The sequence below is a fragment of the Ailuropoda melanoleuca genome, chromosome 4 (assembly GCF_002007445.2).
Source record: "Ailuropoda melanoleuca isolate Jingjing chromosome 4, ASM200744v2, whole genome shotgun sequence".
NCBI lineage: Eukaryota > Metazoa > Chordata > Mammalia > Carnivora > Ursidae > Ailuropoda > Ailuropoda melanoleuca.
In genome coordinates this window covers 47791269-47817019 of record NC_048221.1, presented here as the reverse complement: position 1 = coordinate 47817019, position 25751 = coordinate 47791269, and the positions used below count along the sequence as shown (strand labels likewise).

General features: G+C 40.2%; 1 protein-coding gene across 7 annotated transcripts in view; it reads right to left on the bottom strand.

Moving 5' to 3' along the window:
- GRM7 (glutamate metabotropic receptor 7) overlaps nucleotides 1-25751 on the bottom strand; it is an 885418-nt gene that overhangs the window by 154389 nt on the left and 705278 nt on the right. For 6 of the 7 annotated variants that reach the window (XM_034658683.1, XM_034658681.1, XM_034658682.1 and 3 more), the window contains exon 8: nucleotides 4212-5147. The exons of the other annotated variant lie outside the window; for it this stretch is intronic. In XM_034658683.1, coding sequence (XP_034514574.1) covers nucleotides 4212-5147 — 936 coding nt within the window. The remainder of the gene's footprint in view (nucleotides 1-4211; nucleotides 5148-25751) is intronic. 7 annotated transcript variants of the gene reach the window in all.

The window sequence follows — 25751 nt, the reverse complement described above, 5'->3', positions numbered from 1 at the left end:
TCGCTGGCTGTCTCTATCTCTGTCGAATAAATAAATAAAATCTTAAAAAAAAAAAAAAAGAATCTTGGGCTGCTATCTGCTGCATGTGGAAGATTAAAACGTTGGCTTATAGTCCAAACCACTTTAAAAATACTCCAGGGAAACCTTCCTTTCTGCCTATCCTCTTGCTTCCTTTGGTGGCAGGGTCAGTGCCTTGGTCCTGCCTTATAAGGTCTCCGGCCATAACCCTGGAGTTGACACTTCATTCAGACCTTCTGAGTCTAGACCTTGTCTTTGATTGTGAATAATGTCTTTCTGATCTCCTGGTTCCTTGATCTCTGGACCTCCCAGTTGCTTGAGATGAGAATTAATTTATTCCTAAAGGTTGTAAAACTAAGGGATCAGAAAATATTTATACGACATGTTCTGCGGATTAGGAAGAAAAGGCTCAGGTAATTTTAAGAAGCGTGCTTGGTTTGCAGTGACAAACTTCCAGCATCCTCGTTACGAAGTCTAGAGTTCTATGCTCATCTGTTGCCCTATTGAACCAGTTGGGAGGGGCAGACATGCAATATTTTTAAAAACAAGTTCCAGTGGGGATTATCACGGACACAATTTTGAAACCATGGAGTTAAGGACCCTGAGCTGGTTCAGAGATAGCTAGCAGTAGCCCTACTTCTGTCATCTAGTGGAATAATTCTTCGATGAAAACCAAAGAATCCCATTATTTAAGTGCTGTAATCCATACTGTTCTACTCAGGTATATGCAGAAGAATGGTCTGTGGGTGGCGTTATAGAAGACACACTCCTTCCTATAAGCCACTACTCTTTTTCCAGCATTTTCTCTGAACAGAAAATTCCTCAATCCTTTTCTTTCTTCTCTTCTCACCAACCTCCTACCCAAATAAACACATATGCACAGAGGGGAAGAGCTCTGAGACCCTCCAACTCCACTCATTTTATATCAAGGTCTAGTTTGCCTTTGCAGAGCCAAGTGGTGTAGAGCTTGTCTCCTCATCCGTGTGTAAACAAATGATACACTGGTTTACCTAGAAAGTTCTCCCAACAACTGGCTAAAAAGATTTGGATAAACATAGCATCTACAGGGTTTCTCAGGTTTTGGCAGGGTAGCTTGTATCCTCCCTACCTGAAGCACGCTCTTTTCCAGGCTGCATGGAAAAAAGATAGATAAGCCACAAACTAAGGCTTTGTGTTTACGGAAAACAATCTAGTCCTCTAGCAGCTATTGCTAGTATATAGCCATGGGACATTACCACACTCACTAGACCAGCTAACTCCTACCACTCTATTGCTCTACTATTTTCAGTGTTTCCTTGAATCATTTCAGTCATCTAAATAGAACTCTTAAAACCAAGGGTTGTTCTCTAATGGCTAAAGTTTACCTCTTCCATCCCTGACCGTGCTGCATGATCCCCATTCTAAAAATCACAGAATTAGCAGCAATAAAACAAGATAACTGTAATCTCCTGCATCCTTCTTCACAAAAGCAAAAAAATACAGAGGATTGATGTTTCACAAGAAAATAAACATTTCTCATCCTTTATGCTGTGCTAACGAACTTAAGTGATAAGAAATTTCACAAAGACATCCCTAGCATAATCAGAATGAACTCAATTTCCTAAGACAGTAAATAGTTATTACTGAACTCACTGCCTAATCTTTTTTTTTCCTGTTACAATGGAATTCTTCCACTTAAAACACTTAAATTGTTTGATCTAAACAAAAATGTAAGGGCTGTGATTCTGAATATTGCTAGCATGGTAATGATGCCTTTTTCTGTGATCTCTATTGCATTTGGCAATTTGCCGCCTTCCGCAATTTAAATTCCATGGTTTCATGTACAAAAGCTATTTTTAATTTATCGCTCATGCTTCTCTAGCCATATGCCTATCTTTAAGATGTGTGAATTTCCATATAAGATTCACTGTTCCCATTTGGCAATTTAGTACCTTTAATTGTGCCAATCAACCATGTAAAACGTCATAACCCATCGAGAGTATACAAAGAAAAAATTCGTGTCTTCTCAACTTTAGGATACAAAGCACACTGCTTGAAGACAGCTTAATTTTTCTTGTAGTTCAGTTCTACCAGCTCGAAGCCTTCTAGAACAACTGGAATCAGTGAATTCAATTCCTGAAACCCTGTATCATTTTCAGGTTTTTAAGTGAGTCAATTATACCCTTGACCTTACTGAAAAGATTCATAGTCATGACTAGAAATGACTAGAAATGGCAAAGGAAATGGTAGACACGTACACCGTCAAATATCATTACAACAAGGCCCATCTATAAAACAGTTGAAGGTATTCCTGCCTTTTGCATTCCCCAAGAATAAATTTACAAGAGAAGGATTTAATGTTCTTAACCTGTTACGTAGGCAATTGTGTTTTAATAAAAAAAATTATTATTATCTTCATAGGCTTTGATGGTACACATCATTTCTCATAAAAAGTTCAATAGTTATCAACTTACCAGCATACATTTGGGAAATGCTTTTTCTTTTTCTCTCTATCGCATTTCACTACCCTAACTCATATTTTACTATTCCCCTGGCCCAGGGATAGATAGAAGCAATAAAATGAAATTCAAGTTGGTTTCACAGAGAGTAAACATGCATTATGAATTTGAAACATGCTGTTGGAAACATACTATGCTTGTTGAGCATATATTTTAGAACTTCCTCTAAGACACTTTATGACTAAAACCATATCTGGAACCACTCACTGTCCTTGGTTGCACAATTCCCTGTGGTTTTATGAGACACTCATTAAAAAAAAACAAAAACAAAAACAAAAAGCCCCCCAAACCCACACAGACCAAACTGATAGCTTCTGAATCAAACAATTTAAGTGAAAGACATTGTCTTAGTTGGGACACCAGTCAAATGTCATTAATTATTTATATGATTCTATGAGAATAGAAGTAACAATGAAAAATTCAGATTCGACTAAGTTCTAGAGGCACAGATTTGTGAATTTGTAGAGATTCCTACTTCAATCCTTGCTTTCCTCACATAGGGCACTAAGTCCTTGAATGTTTTACAGACTTCTCCAAAGTAATATGGAATCAGGCTAGACTCCCTATGTTCTAATATCTAATCAAGCCATAACTGTGCTCTCTCCAATACAGTGCGCCAGTTAGGGCTCTAGGACTCAGTTCTGGCTTCAGCTGTACGGCCCTATCAGAGCTGACTTCACTGAATGAAGGACAATGCATCTTATTAAGATCAACATGTTAGAACTGCCTAATTTGCATATATACAAAACCATATCCAGGTGAGTATAAAAGTCAGATGTGTACGAATCTCATCTAGAATCAATGCTTTAGTGTTGCCTAATTTGCATGCCTGTCAAACACACAGCTAGACATGCATTAATTGCTTTAAGAATCAACACATTAAAGCTGTGTAATTTACAGATCCGTAAAAATGCATAACTATATGGGGGAAGCATGTACGTTAACCATATCTAGGACAACATGTTGGGGCCACTAATTTTGAACTTCCATAGCTTGATGACCCCAGCTCTACTGCATACGGTCCCTCCCACTGCCAGAAAGTTGAGTCTCTGGAATCATTCTGAATCACTTGACGTGATTAACGTACATCTAGCTTGAGGGAGCCTAGGGTGGAATGATAACCAAAACCTTCCAATGTTCATCTATTATACATATACATATATATGTAATGTGCAAATAGGCAATATGCAGATGGGCAACTCTAATATATTGTGTTGCTCACACACTAGATCCAATCCATGTGACAGCCTAGACGGTCACTAAGAAGAGTGAGAGAGAGCTAGTAATGACCATCCTCATCCTAATGAAGGACTGTGGCCTTTTTCTCCTAGTCCAAGAAAACATATGTGTAAGAAGAGAGGGTGGGTAATGAATGCATAGGAAGGTTTAGTTTGGATAGATCACACAATTTTATACTGCATAATCTCTTGCTACATTGAATAATTCTATTATAAATTAACTTGAAGAAGTTACCTTTGGTTGGTTTCCAGTGAAATGAACATAGCACACTTCCCTGCAGGTTTTAGATTTCTGTAGCATTGATGTCTAGTAATTCAGGATATAAAACTTCTCACTCTATACAATCAATTTGCTTTCAATATTTACAAACAAAACAAAACAAAACAAAACAAAAAACAAACCCAAAAAACAAAACGTATTTTTGAAATGTACAGTGTGGTGTGCATTTTCACTTACCTTTTCCGCTGACTGAGCAGTGCCAAAAAAAATGGGAATGAAGGCAAGCCACACAATACACGTCGTGTACATAGTGAATCCAATGGGTTTGGCTTCATTAAAATTCTCTGGGACACCCCGAGTCTTGATGGCATACACAGTACATGTGACCATGAGAAGAATGCTATATCCCAAGGAGCAAATAATTTGGAGATCTGTAATGTCACATTTGAGAACTCCCCTGGCCTGCTCAGGGTTCATTGTCTTATGTTCATCATAGTCTATGATGATATTGGGTGGGTCAACACCAAACCAAATGAAAACACCTAGAAGCTGAACTGATATTAAACTGGAAGTGATGGCCAGCTGTGATGTTGGGCTTATGAGTCTGGGAGCTGTCACTGACTTCTTGCCCTGCTCAAATATGCGATAAATCCGATTGGTTTTCGTCAAGAGGGCTGCATAACTGATGCACATACCCAAGCCCAGGAAAACTCTCCGGAAAGAACACACTGCCACATCGGGTTTGGCAATCATCAGGAAAGTGATAATGTAGCAAAGAAAGATGCCAGTCAACAGAACGTAGCTCAATTCCCGCCCGGATGCCCGGACAATGGGCGTGTCATTGTAGCGGATGAAAGTGGCCATGACAAAGATGGTGGCGATGATCCCCAACATTGCCAGGAAGACAGGGATGACGGCCCAGGGGGAATGCCACTCTAGTTTGATGATGGGGATATCCTGGCAGCCGGTTCGGTTTTCATTGGGCCTCTGGTCGTAGGGGCAATGTTGACATGTCATCTCATCAAACTGGTACTGGTAGCCGTCACAAGGCTCACAGGTCCAGCAGCATGGAGTTCCCTTCTGTGTCTTCTTTCTTTGCCCGGGCTTGCACGGCAATGTGCACACTGAGGAGGGGATCTCCCGGACTCCTTTACCCCACTGCATGTCCTCTATCTGCAGAATAAGAAATGAGAAGGGGTAAATGGCAGATTAATTCAGAGAAAAGGAAAAGAATGGAATATAAGTGATAGCAGCAGCATTTGAGACTTGACAACATTAAGGAACTACTCCCCCACCATACACAGTCAGTACGAACTACAACCAACATATGACCCCAACCATTACACCCCAGCATCCTTACTTTCCACCACTATGGAATATGTCAAACCTGCCTGATTGTAAGAATTCCCTGTAGAAACTATTAAAAATATAAATCCCCTGTTCCTACCCTAGACCTGCCAAATAAGAATATGCTAAAAATAAAAATAAGTAAAAAGACCCTTGGATCTTCAACAAATGCCCAGAGGAGTCTTATGATAAACCAAAATAAAAATCATAAGTAATGAGAAAAGTTACATGTGTCTCCCTTATTAGCTGTTTTTTAAAAAATGTTTTAAAATTATTTTGAATGATATTGCAATGTTGACCACCTTCCCTAAAATTCTGTAGGCATCACTGCCATTGTCTATGAGAATTTTTGAAGCAAATTCAGCCTAGTCTATTATTTATCACATAGGATCAACAAGGTCTTTCATTACTGAAGTCAATGCCATTTGACTGTAAGTGATTAGGAAGCATTTGATTAAAAAAATTATATGGTCTAGGGGCGCCTGGGTGGCACAGCGGTTAAGCATCTGCCTTCGGCTCAGGGCATGATCTCGGCGTTACGGGATCGAGCCCCACATCAGGCTCCTCCGCTGAGCCTGCTTCTTCCTCTCCCACTCCCCCTGCTTGTGTACCCTCTCTCACTGGCTGTCTCTATCTCTGTCAAATAAATAAATAAAATCTTTAAAAAAAAAAAAAATTATATGGTCTAGAAAACTTTCGTGTTTTTTTAAAGATTTTATTTATTTATTTGACAGAGATAAAGAGAGAGAGAGACAGTACACAAGCAGGGGGAGCAGCAGGCAGGGGGAGAGGGAGAAGCAGGCTCCTGGATGATCAAGGAACCTGATGTGAGGCTCACTCCCAGGACCCAGGGATCATGACCTGAGCTGAAGGCAGATGCTTAACTGACTGAGCCACTCAGGCATCCCCTGGAAACCCTTTAATATTGGTCATGTACCTATTGGGAGATGAAATTTAAAACTAAAATACTATATTCTTGAGGAGGATGAATGTGGATTTGCTTAATTACAATCGCGGTTTTCTGGAGGGGAATTCATAGTCAACAGTGTTCTGAGAAGTAATACCATTAGAGACCAAGAAAAAGCACTGTTGGGCTGAAATTTCATTGTAGCAGAGATCTCTCGTTTGCCAGCACAGCATCTACTCTTCCTCCTTCATGATATCAGTTCCTCAGATCTATTTTCTATGTGCTTGCTGTAAGATGCAACTTACAGGGAAGCCCTGTGGCGGGACAGGGAAGGGAGGGAAATTTACTTACATGACCCAACCTCCGCCAGTTAGTGTATTGCGCTAGTTCTCAAGCTTGAGCAGTCATCAGGATCACTAGGAGGACCCCTTATAGGCTGGGCCCCATAGTAGGATCTTTTGATTGTTTGGCTCTCGGAGGAGATCTGAGAGTATGTATTTCTAACAAAATCTTAGGTGATGTTGTTGATTCTCTAGAGACCACACTCTGTTAAAAACGGATACATTCCAACCTCCTAGCCACAGAATATGGGTCAGGGACAGGATCATTAGAGAATGGAAAGGAATTTAATTTTACGTTTACTAAGATTATACACAATAAAAATCTTTGTTTTTGTTGGACTAGCAGTTTCTAGGATGTAAAGATGCCAGTGCTCAGGGCCATTAGAAGGAAGGAGTTTGTAAGAGAAAGAAGTCNCGTTTACTAAGATTATACACAATAAAAATCTTTGTTTTTGTTGGACTAGGCAGTTTCTAGGATGTAAAGATGCCAGTGCTCAGGGCCATTAGAAGGAAGGAGTTTGTAAGAGAAAGAAGTCAACACAAAGGAAAGGATTACTGAGAAAGAGAAAGATAAGAGAAAGATTACTGATTGGACTGTATGAACTACTTGATATAGCCATGCCTGAAGCAGGCATGATTCCCTAGACCTCACCATTATGCAAGCCAGTAAGTTCTGCTATGTTGAAACACGTTAAGTGGCATTTCTGTTACAACAAACAGCCCTGAAAAACATATATGCTAAATAAATACTTTCAGTATCTACAAGTTGCAAAAGGTGTACTAAGTCAGCAAATTATAGAATAAATTCCAATGAACAAATTTAATTGATATTCTCCATACCTTTTTCATACAGTTGGACCAAAAAATAGGTTAGAAAAATACTGGAAAACCTGAGGCTTTTTTAAAAAGTATAATATTAAGAGATAAGGGGGAAAGAAAATGAATTTATTGCTCTTGGAAGTTTAGCACCATATTAAAACAGGGTGCAATGTATAGCAGGGTATAATACTTCCATCAAAACTTGAATGAGAACTATACTCAAAATCTAAATGCAGGTTACTGAAAAAAATGGCTCAGGGATTAAGCTTCATAAAACATCATAACCTTCTGTGGTTGAATTTAAACTTTAAGCAGAGACCCAAGAATCTTCAGATGACTGGTGTAAACTCATTTGCCTGAACGCAAAGCCCAAGTGAGCACTAATAAATCTTACTAAATATAAAACGTAATCATCTCTTTCTCAACATCATCATTTTTGAGGTAGTAAGTCACTGGCAGCCATCGCAAAGTCATAAAATTAAGGAAATAATTTGTAATAAGAGAGAAAGAGATACACGTTAACTTTATAAATGTCATATTGCAAGAAGTTGGAACCTAAAAAACTGCTATTATTAATACAAATGTTTCTAAATGTCAAATTAAAAGGTCCTTCTCATCGTTAATAAGAAAGATTAACAACAACAACAACAACAAACCTTATAAATAAATTTCATTTATTTATAAACTTGAGATTGCCTGATTCCAACACTAGTAGATAGTAATATACCATATGATTAAACTTGATCTATGGGAATAGATATAGGGCTTATACAAATATAAAAACAAATTATCATTATCTGTAATATTTTACAGCCAACTTTAAATGTTGCCAGCTCACTATCCCCCCCCGCCCCCAGAATAAAATAAAATGCCCAGCAATCCTGAATAGCTTTCTTTTCCTCTTTAACTTAACTAAATATATACAAGAGCTGTAATTACAAACATTACATTGACTGATTAATTTGTTTTCAATTTTCATTTAAAGTACACCTCAACTCAGTTTAATTGTATATATTATGGCAACAAAGTTGCCTCTTGCACTGAATGAACAGAAGTTTAATTTACTTGCTTTGCCAACAAAAATCATTATTGAAAATATACTATGTTGAATGAAGGTACCAACTAACCTTTAAAAGTTCTAGTAAGTGAGAATTTTTTTAAAGCGATACATTTGATTGGTGTGTCTTTATACCCAACCACACAAACTCAGTGGCTTGTTTCATAAGAAGCAGCAGTCAGCTGCAAACGCCCATGGGTACTTATCGAAGGGAGAATAATCATTTAGGACTATGAAAACCCAAGTATAATGTCATTTTACTTTGCCAGAGGCTAATGGGAATGCAACTTTCAGTTTTATTTTGAATGCTGCCACAAAACCATGTTTCAGTCAGCCATGCTTGGAAAGCCAAAGCTAAGGTGCAGAAAGATTAGAAAAGGGGCTAGGATGTTTACTACTATTTTCTTTAGAAGATATAGTTCTAAATTCTCTGATAAGGATGCATTTTCCTCCTGGACACCAATGTTTATGGGTATTAGATACTGGATCTGCTCAGTAGCTGGCTCATGGGGAAGAGATGTTGAAATTCTAGCTCTTAGCAAGAGAAGAGAACTTCATTGATAGTACCATCAATTGACACCATGTGTGGCACATAGCATATATGGATAGGTAGATCAATGGTTTAGGAAAGAGGTAATACGGACTTCTGGCCAATGAAAGCAAAAATAAGCCTGATGTAGAGTCCTAGAAAAGTGTTCTTCACTCTTAAAAGAGACACAAAGAAGAGATAAACTGTCTTTAGCCTTTAAACTTTGATGTGGGCAAACGTGATGTATGGAGCTGCAGCAGCCATTTTTCAACCATGAAGAGACAAGCTACGGGAAGAAGCCAATATACTGAGGATAGAAAAAAAAATAGATAAAATAGATTTTGTGTCTTTGATGATGTCGAAGTAACTTCTAGGCCCAAGATGGAGCCATCCCTTCCCAGGGTGCCGTGTCAGCAAACCAAACTTAGATAGGTTCTGTGACCCTATATACAGGCTCCACTTGACCAGGCACAGAGGGTATCCAGTCAGCCAGTCCCCAAATGCCAAGCCAACTCTGAGCTTTCTCACCCCAAGCAAGACTGACAATACTGCCCCAGCCAATCAGTTATTTCCTGTTTGTCCCTTCTTTGTTTAGTATCCTGTAAAAAGCTTTCTGCCTTCCACCTCATTTTGTGGTTCTCTGCAAGGAGACCACCTACTTCATGAAGTGTTAAAATTAGTTTGTATCATCTAAATTGTCTTCATTCATCATTCTTTAACAGTAGCATAATGATATAACCAAATTAACCAACACGCGTACCACTGTACTCCCGAATTTCGAACACGAAATGATAAACTTTCCTTAGTGGATGACCAATATTTCCTGGATAGTCTACTACTTGCAATGAAACTTTCTAACAAATAAGCTTTTTTCTTACTTCTGCATCTGTATGTGAAGACCTTCTGACTGTTAGGCAATTAGCCAATAATCCACATTCCAGCAGGGAGAGTAGGTAGCTCCAGAAGGAAAAGGGATTTTCAAAGCACATATGATCAGACACATTTGTCTTGTCTCCTGGGACTGCTCCTAAAAGAGAGTGGTAAAGCCCTAGACTCGAACATCAGCTATGACTCCATTGCTTCTGGCTCAGAGAGAAGCAATGAGAAAGCACCCGTCAGCTAAAGTTCTCTAGCACATGAGACCGGCAAAGAAAACTTGGGGTCTGGCCCTAGCAGAGAGTTAGCTACGCTACAGGGAATGTGCAGACCTTATAATCACTGGAATTTTAAAATAAAACCAAATTAGTTGCTGTCTTACTGCCAAATGCAGAGCTCAAACAGAGATAGAATTTTTATAAACACTGTTTGGTGCATCATTTTTATCTGGAAGAGATCTGTTCTTTTCCCTATACAGACATTTTCTATCTGAAAGAAAATTTTGTCACTCCAGGGATATTTTCTTTAGTGAAATTCCATTTGCATGTTTCCAAAGCTTACTCTGTAGACCAAGCTGGCTGGTGCTTTTATTGCATAATTCTCTACAAGATTATTATTTTTTTAAACTTATTAAAACCCTAATAGAATGAACTAATTTAAAAAGAGCTTTCTTATTAAAACACCATTTGTTCATTAAAATACATTTGTCCTGTCAAATTTATGGAAAAGGCTTTTTAGGAAACACGCAAAGGAATGCTGAATTTTTTTTAATGTTTTTTTATTATATTAGTCACCATACAGTACATCCCCGGTTTCCGACGTAAAGTTCGATGATTCATTAGTTGCGTATAACACCCAGTGCACCATGCAATACGTGCCCTCCTTATTACCCATCACCAGTCTACCCCATTCCCCCACCTCCCTCCCCTCTGAGGCCCTCAATTTGTTTCTCAGAGTCCACAGTCTCTCATGCTTCATTCCCCCAATGCTGACTTAGTGACACTACAACAGAGCCCGGTTTCAGTTCTAGGATGGGGGGAAGAGTGGGCAAGATGGAGGCGCTACCAAGAGCTTTACAAGGAATTCTGTAGCAGCATTCAGTGACTTTCCTTTTTCTTTTCTTTCTCTCTTCCTTCCTTTCTTTTCTTTTCCTTTTTTTTTTTTTTAAGACTGAGTCTCTGTTTTTAAACCTTAGGCAGCATGACTAGACTATGGAAGAGAATTGCAGGGCCGCTATGTTACAACAAAAACATTTACTAATTCAGATTCTACCAATCCAAACTTTAATTATAAGAATCATCTTTATATATATATATATACTCTAGGAAGAATGTTAGGAATGGCCTTTTACTCTGGTAGACCCTGGGCATTCGTGGAGGGACACAGAGCTTTATCTCACTGCAAAGTCCCTGGAGGTCCAAGATGCAAACAAATTTATGCTGTTATAGACTTTATTTTGAATTAAGCCAGTGGTTTCCAAACTTGCCTGTACACTTGGGGATACTCTAAAATTTTCAAACAGGCATCAGTGTGTTTTAAAGCTCCTCTGCTGGAATGTAGACAGGTTTGGGAACTACGGAATTAGCCCTTCTCCGAAGGGCTGGGGTTTTGAAGAAAATCTTTGCATTTTTGAAAGAAGCCACTGACCACAGAGATTTACTTCTGTGGACTTCTATTCTTGACCTCATGATGCACTATCTCTCATAAGAAGTCTGAATGGGTGACAGACTATGCTCGGTGATACTCTATTACGATTTAATGGGAAAGGACGAGGTTGTAGTTGAAATTACAGATTTGCACAGTCAGTAAAGTCTGTAGATTTAGATTTCATAATGCCATTGCCCCAACAACTTAAAATGCCTACAGCAGCAGAACATATAAAATAAACAAATGATGCGGGTTGGAGTAAGACAATTCTGCCCCCGAAACAACCAAGACTAAAGGAAACACAGTACAATCTTGCATACTTATAAAGACATGTTAAATTATACACCAAGAACAGATTTCATAGTAGTTCTGCCTAAATGATCTGCATTCACTGTTTCAATGCCTGCATTTCCCTCAAATACAAACAATGGGGTGCAGACTTAGTTTTAAATGTATATAATTAACACCTCCCAGATTAATTGAACAGTTTGCCCCTCAAGTCAATCTAGGCTTCTCATTCTTTAGGGAACTTTTCTATACCTCTAACTAAAAGGAACGACTATACTTGGTTTAGGCACTTCCTTCCCCCACCCCCCAACAGCCTCATGCGGAACCTTCTGATTTTTTATAAGGTTGATGCCTTTCAAAAGATGTCATGTATTCTGAAGGCCCGACAATGCACATCCGCTGACACTAGCTAGCTGTCACTCTCTGAAACAATACTGTCAATAGAGGAGACACCTCCTTAAAATGTACATGCTAACTACAAATGACCACTTATTTCCTTCCCCTCTGGGGACACAATTCCCTAAAAGATGCTTACCAATCAAAGATTAGATATTTCATCTCGTAAGTACTTTTGGAAGTCCTTTTTTTAACAGCTGGATTTAACAATAATTAATAATCTGAACATATTCATGAGGATGCCTCAAAAATACCTCCAATTACTCTTTTTTAAAACTGAAGTCACGACCTGCTCGGGGACAGGCAAACTATTGCCCGTGGGCTGAATCCTGCCCACTGTCTGTTTTGCAAATAGCGGTTGGCTCAGAATATCATGGTGCTGTTCATTTAAGTTTTGTGTACGGCCGCTTTCATGTTACAGTGGCAGAAGTCGAGGAGCTGTGGATGCACGGACCACAAAGCCTAAACTGTTCGCTATCTGGCCCTTTATAGAAAATATTGCCTGACTCAGATCCAAAGAAAACAAAAAGACAAAGCCCTCGTGCATGGCAGCCTTATCTGCCTGTACACCATGAGTTTTGTCATCTGTCACATCTTCCTTTCCCTTGGCCTCACATATTTAAATTCCCAACAACTCGTGTAGGTTTCACCTCTTGAAATCACTGAAGAGTTAATTATTTCATATAACAAACTATATATTAAATACAGGCAGACCTTGATCTATTGTTCTTCCTTTTATGGCCCTTAGAAGCTACTGCATTTTTTACAAATTGATAGTTTGTGGCAACCTTTCACTGTGTGTGTGTTTATGTGTGTGTGTACCATATCTTCTTTATCCATTCATCTGTCAATGGACATCTGGGCTCTTTCCATATTTTGGCTACTGTGGACATTGCTGATGCTTAACATTTTTTAGTAATAAAGAATTTTTTAATTAAGGTGTGTACCGTTGTTTAAGACATGGCACTATCCTGAATACTTAATAGACTACAGTATAGAGTGAACATAACTTTTATATGCCCTGGGAAACCAGGAAGTTCATCTAACAATCTGTACTGTGATATTCGCTTTACTGTGGTGCTCTGGAACCAAACCTACACTATCTCTGAGGTCTGCCTGCAAACTCATTGGGTGCTGCACCTGCTTTAGTTGCTGGGAACAAAACAGAAAAAAAAAAAAAAGTGCCTTAGGAAAATGAATCCTATTTTCCCATCTTTGCTACCACACCTCCCTGGCAAAATCTCCCTATGAGTTTCCCCACCTTCCTTTCCTCCTGGCGCCTTCCTAATCCCCTTAGTTGCAGCTAAAGCCAGAAGGATCCTTTAGCATGCAGATTTGATCATGTCACCTTCATGCTTAAACTCTTCAGGGACATCTTGCCACAAAGCATCCTAGATGATCCTGCATGATCCGTCAGGGAGCTGTATTGACTGGCTTTAGCTGGGTTGCATGAAGGTTCCATGAAGTGAGTGTGGGGATGCAACATGCTGCTCTGGGATTCCATTCTTGGAATTCTTGCTCAGGGGGTCCCTACCCCACCACACTGGGTTCTCCTTTAATAAACTCTAAAGATCCCCCTTTACAGAACTTAACAAGAAGTAGCTGTGCTTGTAAAGAAGTGTATTTATGTGTTTATGTGCATGTCCTGTGTGAACATAGAACACATGCACCATGCTCTATCAGCTATTGTTCAGAATGTAATAGACTAGGGATTCAGAGGGGAAAAGCCATTGACCTCTCAATAAAGATGTTACGAATCAAAAAGAAAAAAAAGAACACAATTTGCCATTATGCAAATATGTTACTTCATTAAAGTCTTAACTCCCAATTTCTTTGTAAGTTCCTTGAGATCAGAGCTTCTGTCCACTTTATTCACTTGTTGGAAACTCAAACCTGGGAGGAGGCTCCACAGCGTTGTTGGATTGAATGGGTGAATGACAGAGCAAAGGACAGAAAAGATTGACCTCTCCTCTAGCCAAAATTTGAGTTTAATTGTAACCAGGAATGAAAGAGCCCTAATTGGGGTGTCTGGGTGGCTCTGTCGGTTAAGCTTTTGCCTTTAGCTCAGGTCATGATCTCAGGGTCCTGGGATGGAGCCCTGAATCAGGCTCCCTGCTCAGTGGGGAATCTGCTCCTCCCTTTGACCCTCCCCCCCCAACTCCATTCATGCTCATGCTCTCTCTCTCAAATACATAAATAAAATCTTGGGGGAAAAAAAAAAGGACGGACCCATAATCACTTTTATGAGTCTCATCTGTTTTCTGGTCATTTACTATACATCTATAGAGTGAAAGTTTACAGTTGAAAAGTCCTTGGCATTTTCTTCAGGGAAGAGAGGGAATTAAATATGGAGCACTGAACTCCTAGGTAGAGGGAAAATGAACACAATGAATAGACCACAGAATGGGAAAGAAACAAGCCTTGTGCCATCTGCAGCCAAGGACAGAACATGGTTTGAATAGGTCCCCGTATGACCAGCTAGACCCCAAGACCTGGCCTTGACTGCCCACCTGCTTGTACTTACTAACCTCTGTCTTACATTTTTCCCTAAGCTCTTCTTTCAGGATTTCACCTTAACTCAGACAAGTGAAACACGACACCCACCCCCAAGGTGATGGAGACTGCCCTGACAGGACCTCCCTTGGATCCAGACCACCTAGACCTTCTGACCTGAACCTCTCCTGCCTGCACAAATGGTTCAAGGAGCGACCTCTAGAATGCTCTACAATTACCTTCACCTCATTGTAATACTACAATCTCTGCCCGGGGAGGAGCCTCGGCCTCATTTACATAACATATAATGTATGTATAGGCATGTTTCCTTAAGGCACATGTGTGACCTTATGCCTGCCTCTACATAGGATGAGAGGGCTTCCCAATCTAAATGTTCATCCTAACTCTAAACAAAAGGAACCCATTCACCCTCTCTCCGACAGCCATCACTGTGGAAGCCATTCCCTGTGATCTCCTTATTTGCTACAACTAAAAGTTTCTTTGTGGGACAACTCAACCTGGTGCAGTTTGTGACTCACCAAGGGGTAAACTCATGTTGGTTCAGCCACCCCTGACTGTACACAGAAAGAGTCAGGGGTCCCTGGGAAAATGAAGACAAGGCATAGCTTTCTTGACATATGAAAAGTCACTTTAGGGGGCGCCTGAGTGTCTCAGTTGGTTAAGCATCTGACTCTTGATTTGGGTTCAGGTCATGATCTCAGGATTATGAGATCAAGCCCTGCTTCGGGCTCCACACCGAGTGTAGAGCCTGCTTAAGATTCTCTCTCTCTCTCTCTCTCCCTCTGCCCTTCTCCTCCTCTGCTCCCCTGCATGCTCTTTCTCTCCCTCTCAAAGAAAGAAGAGGAAAGGGGAGGGGAGGAGAGGAAAGGAACCCCTGGCCATGTTGTGATCTCTCCCTGATCAGAACTGCTTGCCCAAAGCACATTTCTTGCACAACTTCCTGGGATATGTTGAAATTGCAGAATAGACCCCAGTAGATAATGATTTTAAGGAAACAACAGAATGTTAGAACAGCCATTATCAGGCTAGGACATAACCTAATCATATCAGGGACAATAAATCAGTGGTAGAAGTCCCAGTGCTAGTTCAAAAGTAAAGATTGACCTGATGTACACACTTGAGTTATCTTTGCAAGATTTAAACCCCTTTGAGCACTCAAATACTGAAACAACTAAAGCCAGAGAACTGACGATGCTGACCCTCGCTGGACCTTGTGACCTTGGCTTGGACTCTGTCACCTTAAGGTGACTTTTGCCCCAATTCCATGCTGAACTGCCTATCGTGCAAGCACCCTTAGTTTAAAACTTCCCCAATTTTGTTATTCAGGGAGACATTGCTTTGGGAAAGATCCCCAGTGTTCTCCTTTACTTGTTGAGGCAAAACCCTTCCTTTTCTTCTTTTTTGGCTCAACACATCCCAAGAGGCAAACCCAGTTTTGGGTAACAAATGTTGTCTAAATACTACCTTCTGTTAGTAAGCTAAGCTACAGCTCAAAATAGAAAGCACATGATCTGGGAAGTCAGACTTTCCTGGATTCAAAGACAGACCTCATCACCTCCAGACATGATACCCAAAGGCAAATAGACAACCCAAGTGTCTGTTTGCCAAGCTTATCCGTTATGAAGACTAAATGAGATAACATGTCTAAGGAATTAGCATGGTGCCTGACACACCATAGCTGCCTGAATCATCGTCATTAGAATATTTGATGGCTTCAATGAGCAAAGAACCTTAGGATGGCCATTTCCAATTCTCCCTACGCTCTCGAGCATGGATTCTTCCACTGGAATACCACCAGAGATTAAGGCCACAGGGGCATTTCAGACTCTGCATCAAAAACTGAACATACCATTTTCCTTCCCCTTCTCGATTTCACCCACACCCTCCGACCTGTCTTGGTATACCAGAGTAGTTAACATGAGTGTTGGACTCAGAGGAACATGCACTCAAATCCTAAGAGGAATCTTGACCAGTCATTTACATTCTCTGAACTTTTTTTTTTTTTAAATCTGTGAAATTTAGACAGTACCTCCTAGACTTACTGAGAAAATTAATGTCGGTGACACACATCGTTTTACAACCTGGTCAAAGCTAAATGAGTTATGTCTTTTCAAATCATTCTTATTGACAATACTGTTCATTTTTGATACCCCTCTCCATCTTGCCCCTCTCAAGAAATAACAGTTGCAAAGTTTGTTCCAGTCTTCTGTGAACCCCTTTCGTCTTTGTCCTCAAAGATAAGGACCTACTAAAATTATCATTACTGTGTTCTCTTAATGGCTCTCTCTGATTTTAGGTCTTCCCCTGCATTTCTTACTCTTTTCCTCTGGCATTCCTCTTCGTAGCAGTTGCAATCTGAAATGAAACACCTAGGTGTTTGGTTCTTTCCCTCCCTCCACTCGAAGAGAACACATCCAAGTTGTTTCCTTATGTTCACCCTGTACTTAGGAGGGTGGCTCAAAAAGACTATCATGTCAAGGCCAGAGTGCCTTCTTGGAAGGTGAGTGTGGGGCTACTGCAGCCTGGACCCAAGTCCACCGCCCACCTGTGGCAGTGCAGACACCTCATTTTGGCCATCAAGTCCCTCCCAAGCAGACCCCTGGCCCTCCTCTCCAGCCTCTTCTGCATTCACCACCCCAACACCCTAAGTTACTCTGCTAGCAAAGGGCGGTGCTGCTGCTTCCCCTGAATACCCTCTGATTGCCTATTTGCGTTATCCAGTTCACACTGTGCTGTAGCTGTCATGCTATCGCCTAATTCTCCAAAGAGCTCAAATGCCCCAAATCTTCCCTGATGCCTCTGCTGCAAATACCCTCTCCCTTTGCTGACATCTCTTAGCATTTTGACCTGGACTGTTATTCTACTTCTTACACTTTGAAAACTGGGGCCATCAAATATTGTTTAATATGCTTCAGAGCCTAAAAGGTGGATCAGAATGAGTGCAAATTCTGTTCCAAGAGAGAACCCCCAGGATTAGGATGTAAAGGGATGAAGAATCCTTGGGGGAGGGGGAATGGCTTCTTCTTATGCCCTTGAACGCTCTATATTCTTCCTTTCTGTTTGAACATCCCAACTCTGACTCGCTTAAATATGACACAGCATACAAGCGAGAACAATAGAAGTCCTCATATCACTGCTACTAAATCTTCTTTTCTAACCAGACAACTTGCAAATTGCTTTTCACCCACTCACCTGGGGTGAGTCACGCTCTCTGCCAGGTAAGCGGGGAAGGATGCTGATCAGTCAGTTTACCATCGGAGACAAGAGGGCTTTTGATTTTCCTTCTGTTTTTTTTTCCTCCTTTCTCTCCTTTCCATTTTTGTAAGCCCCTGACTCTCTGGCTGCCCTGTTCTAAACTAGAGGAGAGAAACTGTTTTTATACGGATTGTTTAGGATGGTTGTCCCGCATTTCATTCTGATGAATACTAGTCCTGCAATATATTCTTTTGAACATAGGAACCCCCCTCTCCAAGCCGCCTCCCATTAAACCCTGCCATGTTGGGAGAAGCCACAGTACAAAGACCCTGAGAAGTTTTGCTATTAAGGAGAGACTATGCTTTGATTCGAGCCAGTGGTTTCTAATTCATTTGAGTACAGAACAAACATTCTTTATGCCTCTGTAACACTGATTATCTCAACATCCTGCAGAATCTGCCTGTATCTGTCCAATAACACACATTGTCCATAACACTGTGGAAAACAGTGATGTGGGATAATACTAACAAAGAATTTGGGATTGTAGCATCACCTTTCAGATCTTTTTCCTTTCTTGGGTGAGTGTAATCTGCCAGGTCATGGCAAGTCAGAGGACATGAACTGGATTGTCAACTCTCAGGACGCTAGCTGCATCATCTTTGGCTTCTGTGAAGTTTCATTTCCTCACCAGTAGAACGGAGTTAGTTATTGGAGAATCAAATATGACTATACCTAGGGGAGTGTTTTAAAAGGCTTAATATTCAATTAAAGTAAGTATTTTTATTTTTTCTAAATTTTTCATTAGAAGGAGAATAAACTATTGTTTCATGTGGTCTTTAGCTTTCTATTTTTCAATGCCTCCATGCCTTTGACCATGCAGCCCTGCTAACTGGCATGTCCTCTCTATGCAGGTTAGCAAGACTGAGCCAAATACGTCTTCGTGGGGAACACTAGGCAAGCCAAACGAAAAGGTTAACCTCCCTATTACAGGGAACTGGGTTACAGCTTCCTACAAACTGAGCTTAAGTTAGTCTTGTTTTTAAAGCATATACTTTTCAATGATGAATTGTAAATTTATCTTTATAACAGACATGTCCACATTGATCCAAGGAAACAACTCTAATAATTGGAATTACAGCAGGCTCAGTTGGCAGCTCAGAAGATATGGAAGTGACATATTTGGGTAAGAAGCTTTTGGTATCCTTCACACTACATCTAAGTAAGTAGCCACCTACTGCCACTGAATTTTGGCCCACAAGAAGTTTTGCAGCAGGCTGTTGAGATGTAAGATTGTGTGAGAAATGGAGTCTATGATGTCACAAATGGAAAGTCCACAAAGCTAAGAGACAAGTGGCCTTTAAACCAAACAGGATATGCTATTTCCCCCCAAATTCCTATGTTGAAGCCTAATCCCAATGGGATGATATGAGAGAGTGGGTTCTGGGAGGTAATTATGTCACTAAGGTGGAACCATCATGAATGGGATTAGTGCCCTTAGAAAACACATCTCAGAGTGCACTCTCACTCCTTCAGCCCTGTGAGGAAAGAGTGAGAAGACAGAGGTCCCTGACCCAGGAAACAGGCTGTCACCAGACACTGAATCTGCTGATGCTTTGATTTTGGACTTACCAGCCTCCAGAACTGTGAGAAATCAATTCTGTTGTTTGCAAACTACTCAGTGAATGATATTGGGCTATATAACTGGGACGGACAAGACAGCATATTTGTTTATTTTTACAGTGAGAAGCTAGGTTATCTTCGGAAGTGTGACAAATGAAGTGTTTATTTGACTCAGCTTATCTTTCTAGGACCGCTAGACCACTAAATAAAGGGATATGAAAAGTACTTTTTCATCATGAAAAGTACATACAGGACTATAGAAACTATGATGTCTGGAAAGGATCTTTCATGGCAAAGTTTTGAAGTAGACATAGGTGGTCTTTAAATCTCCTCCAGACGTCATCGTGTATTCCTCCTGTCTCATAATTCAAAGGCCATTCACTGAGACATTCCTGTGCTCATGCACTACATTAAGCAATGACAATACAGGTATGAGAAACACCTATTTCCTTTCTCTCAACTGGGTTTTGGTGTCACACTGGAAATTTGGACATAAGTGTCACTAACATCCAATGTAACTCATGATACAACTGTGGTCCAGCTGGTCCTTTAGCTGCCTTTTCTAGGATATTGGAGCCGAGTCTCTGGATGAGTATGTACTCTTTAGTGGGACAAGATGGAGAAAGCATTCAGGAAGAGTGAACAGCTTGAGCGAATGCAAGAAAACATGAAAACACTTGATGCAGGGATGGGGACGAGGATGAAGGGCTATAAGTAGTTTAAGCTAAGCTGAAATCTAGAGTTCAAGGGAAGAAGAAAGAAGATAATGTTAAAGCCAGACCCAGGCAGGAACCAGATCATGGAAAATCAGTTTGCTCATAACTGACTCAACAACTATTTCCTGGTCATCCAGTTTGCACAAAGTGATGTTCTGTAGGATATGGCTGATGGTCAAGTCAGGTAAGATTCCTTACCTCAAGGAGCTTGAGTTAGTAACACAGACAAAGCAACAATATAACAATTAGAATATGTATTATAATAAGTGTTAATCAGGAAACAAATAATGTGCTGATGCAAGAATAACATGGGGGCAGCTCCTCTCAGTAGATGAAAGAGAAAAGGTGATCTTTAAGCTATGACCTGAAAGGCGAGGTCACATGAATGGGAAATAACAGGGCAACTACAAAGGCCCTGAGGCAGAGAAGACTGGCCCATTTCAACTCCTCTCAAATTTGAACAGGCAAACAAATCCCCTGGGAATCTTGTTACAATCCAAATTTTGATTCAATCAGCCTGAAGTGGACCTGAGACTTCGCATTTTTAACAAGCTCCTGGGTGACAGTGCTGGTCTGGAGACCACACCTTAACAGCAAAGTGCTAAGAAACAAGTCAGAGTGTGCCCAGGGCTTCATGGTGAAACTAGCAACACTATCCGTAAGAGTGGATAGGAAGAAAGAGGTCAGCTTAGGACCATCGCAGGTCCCACTGGGAAGGCTACGGTTACCAGCAGGACTACAATTTATTCTCCTCCTGCACGGAGTGGTGATGGATGGTGAATGTGGGGGCATCTTCCAGAAAAAATAAAAAGTTGCTGAGTCAAATTTCCTTTTTCTAACAGTAGACTTCCTGGAAAACAACCAATGGTAGCTTGAGATTCTTATCCATGGAATGCTTAAGCGTAGCAGGATGTACCTAGTCTGTGTGAAATTGCTTACGTTAAACAAACCCACTAGAATCTATCAATTTATAGGGTATGATTTCCTAGAAAACATCTTGTAAGCTCTGTACCTACCTAAGTTTAAAATAATGATGTTTCATGTCTAAAACGGCTTTTCTCCATGTAACCACATAAATTACTTACAAACTTAATTTATTATCCTGAGTCAAAAGTATGACCTGAAGGCAAGAAAGGCGTGGTTCTTGGTACTTCCAGATCTCTCCCTACTTCCTGTGTCTCACAATTATTTGTAACTCTGGAATTCGGAGTAAAAAGCCTGTTTGTGGGTTTTATGGACTGAACAATGTTCTCCCCGCATCTGTAAGTTAAAGCCCTTCCCCCCCACCATGTGACCTTATTTTGAGATGGGGCTCTAAAAGAGATCATTAAGGTTGGATAAAATCGTAAGTATGGGCCCTAATCTGATAGTTCCAGTGTCTTTGTAAGAAGTGAAGAATCACCAGGAGTGTGTGCACATACAGAGGAAAGGCCATGTGAGGACACAGCAAGGAAGTGGGATCTTTAGGCCAGGAAGAGAGTTCTCACCAGACACCAAGCCTACTGGCATCTTGATCTTGGACTTTCAGCCTCCATGTCTGTGAGGTAATACATTTCTGAGCTTAAAGCTACCCATTGTGTGGTATTCTGTTACAGCAGCCTGAGCTGACTAATACAATGGGTCAAATCACTGATGTGTGCAGATCAGCTTTGATAATCTAATCCTTTATGCTGACTCACCTTTGCAGAGAATTTGCAAAGTAGTTCTGTGGAATGACTGATGGCTCAAAGTAGTAGTACTCTGCCCAAGGCATGTTGGGAGTTCTTGAAATATACCCATGTCAAGGCCCCAGCTGGAAGGGTTCTGTTTAATTGTTCAGGACATATACATCAGTATGATTCTTCTATGCAGCCAGAGGTTTGAAATAGTGGCTTAAATTATGGTTGTAAAGATGTTCCTGGAGATCCTGGACATAGGGATAGTGTGAAAGATATCAATAAATAAATGTGGGTCACAAACTTTGGGTTTTGTCCTCCCCAGACCTGATAGGTGATGAACAGCACAGTTTCCCTTCTTTTCAAACCTGCAAGTGCCTCCCCTCTGTCAGGGCACCTGACTTTCTGTGGGATGAGAAACCAAGAAGTTCTGTAAGGGCCACACATCCTACCGATGCCTAGAGCGCCAGGCCCCTCAATAACTGCCCATTCTAATAGAAAAAGTAACTGTTAATATACATGCATTATTGAAATGCGCTCTCCAGTTTTTCTTGCCAACCTGCACATTTCTATAATAAGCCACTTATTCAGAGCTCAATTATTTTGTGATGTTTGATTAAGCAAAATCAGCACCAAAATAATTCTATTAGGGTTAATTGACATCTTCTCCGAGGAAAATTAACCACGTTGTTGGTCATGCTTTCAATAACAAGCTTCCCAGATTTCAATGGCCATATCTGAACACAATTCTTAAGGACTGCTCAGAAGATTGAATACAACCTTACAGATTGCTTTTACACAACAGGTACCATGTCAACAGATCAAACAATTATTCAGCCTTATAGATAGCACTATAATATTCATAAGACTTGGCAGACAGGATTTAACTATTTAAGCTTTGTAATTAGTTTCTTAATCCAGAACTTGCAAATGATAATAGTTTAATGCCCAGACTATGTCAGTAACATTTAGGCAATGCAATCCACTGAAATAGATAAATTTTGAATTCTCTTAAGAAATATATGAGATGAGATGAAGTTAGCTTGGACCTGAGTTGGATAAGCTTTCTGAGCATAATAATAATCAATTCATTATTGTTGTTTATTACTGTTCTCTTCCCTCCCATCAGGGTATGGTGCTAGAATTGTGGCATTCTCCTATGGCCCACAAGTACTCTATCAGTGCTGGAGGACTTCATTATCTTTTCTTTTAGCTTTTTGAACAACAGGTCAATATTTTTACTTGTGCAACCACGTTGGACCTAAAACTGAGCCAGAAAAAAATTTATTTAGCTATGACCTATCAAAAAAAAGGCTTTTATTCTTCAATAATATAATTATTGTTATTGAACATTCATTGAATGCCAGGCATTAAGTATACACCGTCTCCAATCCTCATTATAAACCATACAAGGTAAGAATTAGTGCCTGGACTTGGTGAATGAGGAAACTAGGGCTCCGGTGTTAAGGGTCTAAGTGCACAATCTTTCTATTTACACCTGGTGGCTTTCAGAACACAAAAATGTATTTAGTTACATCTCTTTTAAAAATTCAAGAGGTACATAATCATATACTTTGAAAAGATAGTTTCCTTTCTGTTCTTGCAGCCAACTTCCCAGAGGCAAACACGCTTGCCAGCTTCTTATACACGTTTCAGTGGCTCTGTAAAAATACCTTCACTAATTGCAGTGCTTATGTTAATTTTCATGTGTTTCCCCCACCCCCCAAGAGGAAAAAAAAAATAAGAGCTCCAAGGGGTTCAAAACACTGATCACTATTGATCCTTCCCCTCCTCATGGACTCCATGGCTCTTTGAGGTTATGCTCAGTTATAAAAAGAGCTGCCTTATTTGTAAATGGCTGGCATAAGGGAACAAAAAGGAACTTTGCATATTTATGCCCCCGTTCAGAATTATTTTTAGTAATAGCAATTATAAATTATTTGAAGATGGTTAATGAGCTTAAGTCTTTTACTGTTATCAAGTATGTTTAATATGATTTCTGGTTACTTTATTCATGAGCAAACGTGGGTCTCTAAAGATGGCCAAGAGTTCTAGTAGCTCTAACATGTCTTTACACACCCTCCTTCTTCTCCCTCCCCATTTAATGAATCTCTCCATTGCATGGAGGTGAGCCACATCTGCCCCTCTGTGTGTCCTTGGTCCTGGCTGAAGTGCATCTCTTTCTCTGACCCAGCTCAGGGTCTCTCTTCTCCAGAAGGCACAAAGAAATCTCAGAACTTCTCCTCTACATATCCAGGCCATCTTGCTTAAACTTCCACTGTAAATTATAACCATCATCAAGATTTATATTTACATCTTCCTGTAAATTCTCCCAGGGCTGGAATCCAACATAAAGTAGGTATGGAGGGAACATTTTGTGGTAGAAAGCTTGTAATAGATTTTGATCTCATATAAATCTGAGACCCAACACATATTTTCCTTATCTTCAATTTTGTATTCTTAAGCAAGTCACCAGGTCTTTCAGAACCTTTTTCTGATTCAGTCAATGAAGAGAGTATCTGCCTTTAAAGTTTCCACAAAGATGAATGAAAATAAATTGGAAGCACCCAAAACACAGAAGGTGATGAGTACATGGTAATTTACCTCCTTTTCCCTCCTCCTTCAGTATGTTATTTTTTTTGAATTGACGAATATTGCCATTCTAGTTTTTATTTTAAATTAATTATAAAATGNATGATTTTAAGGAAACAACAGAATGTTAGAACAGCCATTATCAGGCTAGGACATAACCTAATCATATCAGGGACAATAAATCAGTGGTAGAAGTCCCAGTGCTAGTTCAAAAGTAAAGATTGACCTGATGTACACACTTGAGTTATCTTTGCAAGATTTAAACCCCTTTGAGCACTCAAATACTGAAACAACTAAAGCCAGAGAACTGACGATGCTGACCCTCGCTGGACCTTGTGACCTTGGCTTGGACTCTGTCACCTTAAGGTGACTTTTGCCCCAATTCCATGCTGAACTGCCTATCGTGCAAGCACCCTTAGTTTAAAACTTCCCCAATTTTGTTATTCAGGGAGACATTGCTTTGGGAAAGATCCCCAGTGTTCTCCTTTACTTGTTGAGGCAAAACCCTTCCTTTTCTTCTTTTTTGGCTCAACACATCCCAAGAGGCAAACCCAGTTTTGGGTAACAAATGTTTTCTAAATACTACCTTCTGTTAGTAAGCTAAGCTACAGCTCAAAATAGAAAGCACATGCTCTGGGAAGTCAGACTTTCCTGGGTTCAAAGACAGACCTCATCACCTCCAGACATGATACCCAAAGGCAAATAGACAACCCAAGTGTCTGTTTGCCAAGCTTATCCGTTATGAAGACTAAATGAGATAACATGTCTAAGGAATTAGCATGGTGCCTGACACACCATAGCTGCCTGAATCATCGTCATTAGAATATTTGATGGCTTCAATGAGCAAAGAACCTTAGGATGGCCATTTCCAATTCTCCCTACGCTCTCGAGCATGGATTCTTCCATTGGAATACCACCAGAGATTAAGGCCACAGGGGCATTTCAGACTCTGCATCAAAAACTGAACATACCATTTTCCTTCCCCTTCTCGATTTCACCCACACCCTCCGACCTGTCTTGGTATACCAGAGTAGTTAACATGAGTGTTGGACTCAGAGGAACATGCACTCAAATCCTAAGAGGAATCTTGACCAGTCATTTATATTCTCTGAACTNCATTCTCTGAACTTTTTTTTTTTTTAAATCTGTGAAATTTAGACAGTACCTCCTAGACTTACTGAGAAAATTAATGTCGGTGACACACATCGTTTTACAACCTGGTCAAAGCTAAATGAGTTATGTCTTTTCAAATCATTCTTATTGACAATACTGTTCATT